General features: G+C 49.3%; 1 protein-coding gene across 1 annotated transcript in view; it reads right to left on the reverse strand.

Moving 5' to 3' along the window:
* LOC124552345 (synaptic vesicle 2-related protein-like) overlaps positions 1–12,822 on the reverse strand; it is a 137,425-nt gene that overhangs the window by 47,778 nt on the left and 76,825 nt on the right. The window contains exon 7 of the mRNA XM_047126614.1: positions 11,194–11,363. Coding sequence (XP_046982570.1) covers positions 11,194–11,363 — 170 coding nt within the window. The remainder of the gene's footprint in view (positions 1–11,193; positions 11,364–12,822) is intronic.

Below are 12,822 nucleotides of genomic sequence, written 5' to 3' on the forward strand. Positions count from 1 at the left end.
TGGCCAGCCTATATGCCACAGGACTCTGATCATGCATTCCTCTGGCCAGCCTATATGCAACAGGACTCTGATCACACATTCCTCTGGCCAGCCTATATGCAACAGGACTCTGATCATGCATTCCTCTGGCCAGCCTATATGCCACAGGACTCTGATCATGCATTCCTCTGGCCAGCCTATATGCCACAGAACTCTGATCACACATTCCTCTGGCCAGCCTATATGCAACAGGACTCTGATCACACATTCCTCTGGCCAGCCTATATGCAACAGGACTCTGATCATGCATTCCTCTGGCCAGCCTATATGCCACAGGACTCTGATCATGCATTCCTCTGGCCAGCCTATATGCCACAGAACTCTGATCACACATTCCTCTGGCCAGCCTATATGCAACAGGACTCTGATCATGCATTCCTCTGGCCAGCCTATATGCCACAGGACTCTGATCATGCATTCCTCTGGCCAGCCTATATGCCACAGAACTCTGATCACACATTCCTCTGGCCAGCCTATATGCAACAGGACTCTGATCACACATTCCTCTGGCCAGCCTATATGCAACAGGACTCTGATCATGCATTCCTCTGGCCAGCCTATATGCCACAGGACTCTGATCATGCATTCCTCTGGCCAGCCTATATGCCACAGAACTCTGATCACACATTCCTCTGGCCAGCCTATATGCAACAGGACTCTGATCATGCATTCCTCTGGCCAACCGATATGCAATAGGACTCTGATCATGCATTCCTCTGGCCAGCCTATATGCCACAGAACTCTGATCACACATTCCTCTGGCCAGCCTATATGCAACAGGACTCTGATCACACATTCCTCTGGCCAGCCTATATGCCACAGGACACTGATCATGCATTCCTCTGGCCAGCCTATATGCCACAGGACTCTGATCACACATTCCTCTGGCCAGCCTATATGCCACAGAACTCTGATCACACATTCCTCTGGCCAGCCTATATGCAACAGGACTCTGATCACACATTCCTCTGGCCAGCCTATATGCCACAGGACTCTGATCATGCATTCCTCTGGCCAGCCTATATGCCACAGAACTCTGATCACACATTCCTCTGGCCAGCCTATATGCAACAGGACTCTGATCACACATTCCTCTGGCCAGCCTATATGCCACAGGACTCTGATCATGCATTCCTCTGGCCAGCCTATATGCCACAGGACTCTGATCACACATTCCTCTGGCCAGCCTATATGCCACAGAACTCTGATCACACATTCCTCTGGCCAGCCTATATGCAACAGGACTCTGATCACACATTCCTCTGGCCAGCCTATATGCCACAGGACTCTGATCATGCATTTCTCTGGCCAGCCTATATGCCACAGGACTCTGATCACACATTCCTCTGGCCAGCCTATATGCCACAGAACTCTGATCACACATTCCTCTGGCCAGCCTATATGCAACAGGACTCTGATCACACATTCCTCTGGCCAGCCTATATGCCACAGAACTCTGATCACACATTCCTCTGGCCAGCCTATATGCAACAGGACTCTGATCACACATTCCTCTGGCCAGCCTATATGCCACAGGACTCTGATCACACATTCCTCTGGCCAGCCTATATGCATCAGGACTCTGATCATGCATTCCTCTGGCCAGCCTATATGCCACAGAACTCTGATCACACATTCCTCTGGCCAGCCTATATGCAACAGGACTCTGATCACACATTCCTCTGGCCAGCCTATATGCAACAGGACACTGATCATGCATTCCCCTGGCCAGCCTATATGCAACAGGACTCTGATCACACATTCCTCTGGCCAGCCTATATGCAACAGGACTCTGATCATGCATTCCTCTGGCCAGCCTATATGCCACAGGACTCTGATCATGCATTCCTCTGGCCAGCCTATATGCAACAGGACTCTGATCACACATTCCTCTGGCCAGCCTATATGCAACAGGACTCTGATCATGCATTCCTCTGGCCAGCCTATATGCAACAGGACTCTGATCACACATTCCTCTGGCCAGCCTATATGCAACAGGACTCTGATCATGCATTCCTCTGGCCAGCCTATATGCAACAGGACTCTGATCATGCATTCCTCTGGCCAGCCTATATGCAACAGGACTCTGATCATGCATTCCTCTGGCCAGCCTATATGCAATAGGACTCTGATCATGCTTTCCCCTGGGCAGCCTATATGCAACAGGACTGATCATGCATTCCTCTGGCCAGCCTATATGCAACAGGACTCTGATCATGCATTCCTCTGGCCAGCCTATATGCCACAGGACTCTGATCATGCATTCCTCTGGCCAGCCTATATGCCACAGAACTCTGATCACACATTCCTCTGGCCAGCCTATATGCAACAGGACTCTGATCACACATTCCTCTGGCCAGCCTATATGCAACAGGACACTGATCATGCATTCCTCTGGCCAGCCTATATGCAACAGGACTCTGATCACACATTCCTCTGGCCAGCCTATATGCAACAGGACTCTGATCACACATTCCTCTGGCCAGCCTATATGCAACAGGACTCTGATCATGCATTCCTCTGGCCAGCCTATATGCCACAGGACTCTGATCATGCATTCCTCTGGCCAGCCTATATGCAACAGGACTCTGATCACACATTCCTCTGGCCAGCCTATATGCAACAGGACTCTGATCATGCATTCCTCTGGCCAGCCTATATGCAACAGGACTCTGATCACACATTCCTCTGGCCAGCCTATATGCAACAGGACTCTGATCATGCATTCCTCTGGCCAGCCTATATGCAACAGGACTCTGATCACACATTCCTCTGGCCAGCCTATATGCAACAGGACTCTGATCATGCATTCCTCTGGCCAGCCTATATGCAACAGGACTCTGATCATGCATTCCTCTGGCCAGCCTATATGCAACAGGACTCTGATCATGCATTCCTCTGGCCAGCCTATATGCAATAGGACTCTGATCATGCTTTCCCCTGGGCAGCCTATATGCAACAGGACTGATCATGCATTCCTCTGGCCAGCCTATATGCAACAGGACTCTGATCATGCATTCCTCTGGCCAGCCTATATGCAACAGGACTCTGATCATGCATTCCTCTGGCCAGCCTATATGCAACAGGACTCTGATCATGCATTCCTCTGGCCAGCCTATATGCAACAGGACTCTGATCACACATTCCTCTGGCCAGCCTATATGCAACAGGACTCTGATCATGCATTCCTCTGGCCAGCCTATATGCAACAGGACTCTGATCACACATTCCTCTGGCCAGCCTATATGCAACAGGACTCTGATCATGCATTCCTCTGGCCAGCCTATATGCAACAGGACTCTGATCACACATTCCTCTGGCCAGCCTATATGCAACAGGACTCTGATCATGCATTCCTCTGGCCAGCCTATATGCCACAGGACTCTGATCATGCATTCCTCTGGCCAGCCTATATGCAACAGGACTCTGATCACACATTCCTCTGGCCAGCCTATATGCAACAGGACTCTGATCATGCATTCCTCTGGCCAGCCTATATGCAACAGGACACTGATCATGCATTCCTCTGGCCAGCCTATATGCAACAGGACTCTGATCACACATTCCTCTGGCCAGTCTATATGCAACAGGACACTGATCATGCATTCCTCTGGCCAGCCTATATGCAACAGGACACTGATCATGCATTCCTCTGGCCAGCCTATATGCAACAGGACTCTGATCACACATTCCTCTGGCCAGCCTATATGCAACAGGACTCTGATCATGCATTCCTCTGGCCAGCCTATATGCCACAGGACTCTGATCATGCATTCCTCTGGCCAGCCTATATGCAACAGGACTCTGATCATGCATTCCTCTGGCCAGCCTATATGCAACAGGACTCTGATCACACATTCCTCTGGCCAGCCTATATGCAACAGGACTCTGATCATGCATTCCTCTGGCCAGCCTATATGCAACAGGACTCTGATCACACATTCCTCTGGCCAGCCTATATGCAACAGGACTCTGATCATGCATTCCTCTGGCCAGCCTATATGCAACAGGACTCTGATCACACATTCCTCTGGCCAGCCTATATGCAACAGGACTCTGATCATGCATTCCTCTGGCCAGCCTATATGCAACAGGACTCTGATCACACATTCCTCTGGCCAGCCTATATGCAACAGGACTCTGATCATGCATTCCTCTGGCCAGCCTATATGCAACAGGACTCTGATCATGCATTCCTCTGGCCAGCCTATATGCAACAGGACTCTGACCACACATTCCTCTGGCCAGCCTATATGCAACAGGACACTGATCATGCATTCCTCTGGCCAGCCTATATGCAACAGGACACTGATCATGCATTCCTCTGGCCAGCCTATATGCAACAGGACTCCGATCACACATTCCTCTGGCCAGCCTATATGCAACAGGACTCTGATCATGCATTCCTCTGGCCAGCCTATATGCCACAGGACTCTGATCATGCATTCCTCTGGCCAGCCTATATGCAACAGGACTCTGATCACACATTCCTCTGGCCAGCCTATATGCAACAGGACACTGATCATGCATTCCTCTGGCCAGCCTATATGCAACAGGACTCTGATCACACATTCCTCTGGCCAGCCTATATGCAACAGGACTCTGATCATGCATTCCTCTGGCCAGCCTATATGCCACAGGACTCTGATCATGCATTCCTCTGGCCAGCCTATATGCAACAGGACTCTGATCACACATTCCTCTGGCCAGCCTATATGCAACAGGACACTGATCATGCATTCCTCTGGCCAGCCTATATGCAACAGGACACTGATCATGCATTCCTCTGGCCAGCCTATATGCAACAGGACTCTGATCACACATTCCTCTGGCCAGCCTATATGCAACAGGACACTGATCATGCATTCCTCTGGCCAGCCTATATGCAACAGGACACTGATCATGCATTCCTCTGGCCAGCCTATATGCAACAGGACTCTGATCACACATTCCTCTGGCCAGCCTATATGCAACAGGACTCTGATCATGCATTCCTCTGGCCAGCCTATATGCCACAGGACTCTGATCATGCATTCCTCTGGCCAGCCTATATGCAACAGGACTCTGATCACACATTCCTCTGGCCAGCCTATATGCAACAGGACTCTGATCATGCATTCCTCTGGCCAGCCTATATGCAACAGGACTCTGATCATGCATTCCTCTGGCCAGCCTATATGCCACAGGACTCTGATCATGCATTCCTCTGGCCAGCCTATATGCAACAGGACTCTGATCACACATTCCTCTGGCCAGCCTATATGCAACAGTACACTGATCATGCATTCCTCTGGCCAGCCTATATGCTACAGGACTCTGATCATGCATTCCTCTGGCCAGCCTATATACAACAGGACTCTGATCATGCATTCCTCTGGCCAGCCTATATGCAACAGGACTCTGATCACACATTCCTCTGGCCAGCCTATATGCAACAGGACTCTGATCATGCATTCCTCTGGCCAGCCTATATGCAACAGGACTCTGATCATGCATTCCTCTGGCCAGCCTATATGCCACAGGACTCTGATCATGCATTCCTCTGGCCAGCCTATATGCAACAGGACTCTGATCACACATTCCTCTGGCCAGCCTATATGCAACAGGACACAGATCATGCATTCCTCTGGCCAGCCTATATGCAACAGGACTCTGATCATGCATTCCTCTGGCCAGCCTATATGCCACAGGACTCTGATCATGCATTCCTCTGGCCAGCCTATATGCAACAGGACTCTGATCACACATTCCTCTGGCCAGCCTATATGCAACAGGACTCTGATCATGCATTCCTCTGGCCAGCCTATATGCAACAGGACTCTGATCATGCATTCGTCTGGCCAGCCTATATGCCACAGGACTCTGATCATGCATTCCTCTGGCCAGCCTATATGCAACAGGACTCTGATCACACATTCCTCTGGCCAGCCTATATGCAACAGGACACTGATCATGCATTCCTCTGGCCAGCCTATATGCAACAGGACTCTGATCATGCATTCCTCTGGCCAGCCTATATGCCACAGGACTCTGATCATGCATTCCTCTGGCCAGCCTATATGCAACAGGACTCTGATCACACATTCCTCTGGCCAGCCTATATGCAACAGGACACTGATCATGCATTCCTCTGGCCAGCCTATATGCCACAGAACTCTGATCATGCATTCCTCTGGCCAGCCTATATGCCACAGAACTCTGATCATGCATTCCTCTGGCCAGCCTATATGCCACAGGACTCTGATCACACATTCCTCTGGCCAGCCTATATGCCACAAAACTCTGATCATGCATTCCTCTGGCCAGCCTATATGCAACAGGACTCTGATCATGCATTCCTCTGGCCAGCCTATATGCAACAGGACTCTGATCACACATTCCTCTGGCCAGCCTATATGCAACAGGACTCTGATCATGCATTCCTCTGGCCAGCTTATATGCAACAGGACTCTGATCATGCATTCCTCTGGCCAGCCTATATGCAACAGGACTCTGATCATGCATTCCTCTGGCCAGCCTATATGCAACAGAACTCTGATCATGCATTCCTCTGGCCAGCCTATATGCCACAGAACTCTGATCATGCAATCCTCTGGCCAGCCTATATGCAACAGGACTCTGATCATGCATTCCTCTGGCCAGCCTATATGCAACAGGACTCTGATCATGCATTCCTCTGGCCAGCCTATATGCCACAGGACTCTGATCACACATTCCTCTGGCCAGCCTATATGCAACAGGACTCTGATCATGCATTCCTCTGGCCAGCCTATATGCAACAGGACTCTGATCATGCATTCCTCTGGCCAGCCTATATGCAACAGGACTCTGATCATGCATTCCTCTGGCCAGCCTATATGCAACAGGACTCTGATCATGCATTCCTCTGGCCAGCCTATATGCAACAGGACTCTGATCATGCATTCCTCTGGCCAGCCTATATGCAACAGGACTCTGATCATGCATTCCTCTGGCCAGCCTATATGCCACAGGACTCTGATCATGCATTCCTCTGGCCAGCCTATATGCAACAGGACTCTGATCACACATTCCTCTGGCCAGCCTATATGCAACAGGACACTGATCATGCATTCCTCTGGCCAGCCTATATGCAACAATACTCTGATCATGCATTCCTCTGGCCAGCCTATATGCAACAGGACTCTGATCATGCATTCCTCTGGCCAGCCTATATGCCACAGGACTCTGATCATGCATTCCTCTGGCCAGCCTATATGCCACAGAACTCTGATCATGCATTCCTCTGGCCAGCCTATATGCAACAGGACTCTGATCATGCATTCCTCTGGCCAGCCTATATGCCACAGGACTCTGATCATGCATTCCTCTGGCCAGCCTATATGCAACAGGACTCTGATCACACATTCCTCTGGCCAGCCTATATGCAACAGGACTCTGATCATGCATTCCTCTGGCCAGCCTATATGCCACAGGACTCTGATCATGCATTCCTCTGGCCAGCCTATATGCAACAGGACTCTGATCACACATTCCTCTGGCCAGCCTATATGCAACAGGACTCTGATCATGCATTCCTCTGGCCAGCCTATATGCCACAGGACTCTGATCATGCATTCCTCTGGCCAGCCTATATGCAACAGGACTCTGATCATGCATTCCTCTGGCCAGCCTATATGCAACAGGACTCTGATCACACATTCCTCTGGCCAGCCTATATGCAACAGGACTCTGATCACACATTCCTCTGGCCAGCCTATATGCAACAGGACTCTGATCATGCATTCCTCTGGCCAGCCTATATGCAACAGGACACTGATCATGCATTCCTCTGGCCAGCCTATATGCAACAGGACTCTGATCATGCATTCCTCTGGCCAGCCTATATGCAACAGGACTCTGATCATGCATTCCTCTTTCCAGCCTATATGCAACAGGACTCTGATCATGCATTCCTCTGGCCAGCCTATATGCCACAGGACTCTGATCATGCATTCCTCTGGCCAGCCTATATGCAACAGGACTCTGATCACACATTCCTCTGGCCAGCCTATATGCCACAGGACTCTGATCATGCATTCCTCTGGCCAGCCTATATGCAACAGGACTCTGATCACACATTCCTCTGGCCAGCCTATATGCAACAGGACTCTGATCATGCATTCCTCTGGCCAGCCTATATGCCACAGGACTCTGATCATGCATTCCTCTGGCCAGCCTATATGCAACAGGACTCTGATCACACATTCCTCTGGCCAGCCTATATGCAACAGGACTCTGATCATGCATTCCTCTGGCCAGCCTATATGCAACAGGACTCTGATCATGCATTCCTCTGGCCAGCCTATATGCAACAGGACTCTGATCATGCATTCCTCTGGCCAGCCTATATGCCACAGGACTCTGATCATGCATTCCTCTGGCCAGCCTGTATGCAACAGGACTCTGATCACACATTCCTCTGGCCAGCCTATATGCAACAGGACTCTGATCATGCATTCCTCTGGCCAGCCTATATGCCACAGAACTCTGATCACACATTCCTCTGGCCAGCCTATATGCAACAGGACTCTGATCATGCATTCCTCTGGCCAACCGATATGCAATAGGACTCTGATCATCCATTACTCTGGCCGGCCTATCACAAGGATATCGCCGGCCACAGCTACTGTCTTATCATGAAAGAGTCAACTGGAGAGTGTCATGTTGCCCTGTTGTCTTGAACGATGAGAGTAGGTTCTGCTTGTATGCGAGCAGTGGATGTACACATGTATTGGGTATACCTGGTGAGCTGCCTATTCCAGAGTGCACAACGCACAGGTCCCACACCAGGTTTCATGGTTTTACAAGTCACAGTGAGATATGGTGTTTTCGTACGACAAAGAAGAAATGGTAGAGATATGGTGTGAAAGTGAATCAATGAATCCTCCACCACGCAATAATGAGTGAATTGTGGAATAATCATATAGATATATACTACTGGCCATTAAAATTACTACACCAAGAAGAAATGCAGATGATAAACGGGTATATTCATTGGACAAATATATTATACTAGAACTGACATGTTCGTGAAGTTTGGGTTCATAGGTCATGAGAAATCAGTACCCAAAACAACCACCTCTGGCCGTAATAACGGCCTTGATACGCCTGGTAATTGAGTCAAACAGAGCTTGGATGGCGTGTACAGGTACAGCTGCCCATGCAGCTTCAACACGATACCTCAGTTCTTCAAGAGTAGTGACCTGCATATTGTGACGAGCCAGTTGCTAGGCCACCAGTGACCAGACGTTTTCAATTGGTGAGAGATCTGGGGAATGTGCTGCCCAGGGCAGCAGCTGAACATTTTCTGTATCCAGAAAGGACTTACAGCACCCGCAACATGCGGTCGTGCATTATCCTGCTGAAATGTAGCGTTTCGCAGGTATCGAATGAAGGGTAGAGCCACAGGTAGTAACACATCTGAAATGTAACGTCCACTGTTCAAAGTGCCGTCAATGCGAACAAGAGGTGACCGAGATGTATAAACAATGGCACCCCATACCATCACGCCGAGTGATACGCCAGTATGGCGATGACGAATACACGCTTCCAATGTGCGTCCACCGCGATGTCGCCAAACACGGATGCGACCATCATAATGATGTAAAAAGAACCTGGATTCATCCGAAAAAATGACGTTTTGCCATTCGTGCACCCAGGTTCATCGTTGAGTACACCATCACAGGCGCTCCTGTCTGTGATGCAGCGTCAAGGGTCTCCGAGCTGATAGTCCATGCTGCTGCAAACATCGTCGAACTGTTCGTGCAGATGATTGTTGTGGTGTCACCGCCAGACACCACACTTGCTAGGTGGTAGCTTTAAATCGGCCGCGGTCCATTAGTACATGTCGGACCCGCGTGTCGCCACTTTCAGTAATAGCTGACCGAGCGCCACACGGAAGGTCTAGAGAGAATTACTAGCACTCGCCCCAGTTGTACTGACGACGTAGCTAGCAATGCACACTGACGAAGCCTCGCTCATTTGCAGAGCAGATAGTTAGAATAGCCTTCAGCTAAATCAATGGCTACGACCTAGCAAGGGCCATTAGCAGTATATTGTCTGAAACTATAGAGTCTCACTTGTATCGTCAATAGCAATGTACCAAGGATGGATTAAAGTATTCCAGCAGCTACGTACTTTTCTTTATAGCATTCATTACGTATCCTGTTTCAGACCTCACGCCATCCTGCCTGAGCTTATAGCGCGTGTCTTTCGGCTTCCTCTCATTGTGTCTAGGCTGTCTTGTCTAGACACAACAGTTGTTGTCTTGCAAACGTCCCCATCTGTTGACTCAGGGATCGAGATGTGGCTGCATGATCGGTTACAGCCATGCTGATAAGATGCCTGTCATCTCGACTGCTAGTGATACGACGCCGTTGGGATCCAGCACGGCGTTCCGTATTACCCTCCTGAACCCACCGATTCCATATTCTGCTAACAGTCATTGGATCTCTACCAACGCGAGCAGCAATGTCGCGATACGATAAACCGTAATGGCGATCTGCTACAATCTGACGTTTATCAAAGTCGGAAACGCGATGGTCCGCATATCTCCTCCTTACACGAGGCATCACAACAACGTTTCACCAGGCAACGCCGGTCAACTCCTGTTTGTGTATGTGAAATCGGTTGGAAACTTTCCTCATGTCAGCACGTTGTAGGTGTCGCCACCGGCGCCAACCTTGTGTGAAGCTCTGGAAAGCTAATCATTTGCACATCACAGCATCTTCTTCCTGTCGGTTAAATTTCACGTCTGTAGCACGTCATGTTCGTGGTGTAGCAATTTTAATGGCCAGTAGTGTAGATGTACTAGCTTGTGTCATAAAACGAGCGTTTGAGTCAGTGAGACACGTGAGAACATGTTCCGTATTGTTTGACTCTGGAATTGCGTGAACACAGGGCTTATGACCTTTGAATGAAACGTGGAAGTGACACTAACATCGACCATGTGCGTTAACAGTACTGGAGCGTAATGCACGCTACTCTTACAGACTCGAATAGTCGAGTAGCTTAAAGCCGTGACATCTACGACAAAAATTGATGAAGTCTTCGTGATGCAATAGGGCCATTTAGTTACCTGTCTCTGGACTGGATCAGACACTTACGACTACGTTAACTGGAGGCGACACCCACCTGGCGTAGAGCCCGAACTGAATGAAGCAGGCGACGACGGTGTAGAGCAGGTATGGCGGCTTGAACAGCGGGACCGTCTGCCTCCACATGTGGCGAGCGATCGCCAGCGGCGACTTGGTGTTGACGCCCACTGGTGATGACGTCAGCGCGTCCCCCTGCAGGGCCGCCACCTGGACACAGGCACGGGCAGCGAGGTCAGAGGCGTCCCAGCGACACACGACGTGCTGCTGGGGACTTCATCTACCGGGTGATCAAAAAGTCAGTATAAATTTGAAAACTGAATAAATCACGGAATAATGCAGATAGAGAGGTACTAATTGACACACATGCTTGGAATGACATGGAGGTTTATTAGAACCAAAAAATACAAACGTTCAAAAAATGTCCGACAGATGGCGCTTCATCTGATCAGAATAGCAATAATTAGCGTAACAAAGTAAGACAAAGCAAAGATGATGTTCTTTACAGGAAATGCTCAATATATCCACCATCATTCCTCAACAATAGCTGTAGTCGAGGAATAATGTTGTGAACAGCACTGTTAAGCATGTCCGGAGTTGTGGTGAGGCATTGGCATCGGATGTTGTCTTTCAGCGTCCCTAGAGATGTCGGTCGATCACGATACACTTCCGACTTCAGGTAACCGCAATGCCAAGAACTGCACGTACTGAGGTCTGGGGACCTGGGAGGCCAAGCATGACGAAAGTGGCGGCTGAGCACACGATCATCACCAACGCTTTCTCGCTGGTGCCTGCAGAGTCCAAGTCCGTTATCAGGGCGTGACGTAACGAAGGTCATTCGTTCCCTATATAAGCGATATGGCTGACGCTACAGATCACTTTATTAATAATTATAGTACAGAGTTACATAACCAGTTAGAGTTACATTCTCAGCAAGTACACCAAGTCCTTTAATCCATACATGTATTTTTTTATCATTACTAACTTTACGACAGGAACGGGTATACAATGTAAAATGGGGTGTTTTCTTTTTTTTTTGTTCTAATAAAACCCCACGTCATTCCAAGCATGTGTGTCAATTTTTACCTTTCTGTCTACATTATTCCATGGTTTATTAAGTTTTCGAATTTATACTGACTTCTTGATCACCCGGTACATCTATACTCCGCGAGTCACCGTACGGTGTGTGGCGGAGGGTACTTCTGGTACCAATATCTCTTCCCCTCCTTCTCTGCTCCACATTGGAGCTTCCTTTACTGCTTGCCACTGGTGGAAATGGGCGAATAGGGAACTGAGCGGTGACTACGGCGTAGCGTTGTTCACTAACTCCCTAGTATCGACTGGGCCGCGTCAGCACTCTGTGTACCCTCCGGCGCTGTGACCTACCGCGTGACTATTACTTTGCGAGAGCTGTCCTTCCGTAAAGCTGTCACTGCCGGCAGCCAAGACGGTGGGAGTCGGTACCCGTCTTCTCTATTCATACTGTCGGGTCGCTTGGCTATTTCTACAGCCTCTCTAATCTTCTTCCTCAAACTAAACGGCTGTTTCGCCAGTACGCGGGCCTCTCGAATTTCGATCTTCGTCCTGAATTGACAGTGCGACACAGAAGATACTTCATAAGAGCTACTATACTGCTGCAAACAGTATTATTATTATTACTATTATTATT

This window comes from Schistocerca americana, chromosome 10 (genome assembly GCF_021461395.2).
Source record: "Schistocerca americana isolate TAMUIC-IGC-003095 chromosome 10, iqSchAmer2.1, whole genome shotgun sequence".
NCBI classification, from domain to species: Eukaryota; Metazoa; Arthropoda; class Insecta; order Orthoptera; family Acrididae; genus Schistocerca; species Schistocerca americana.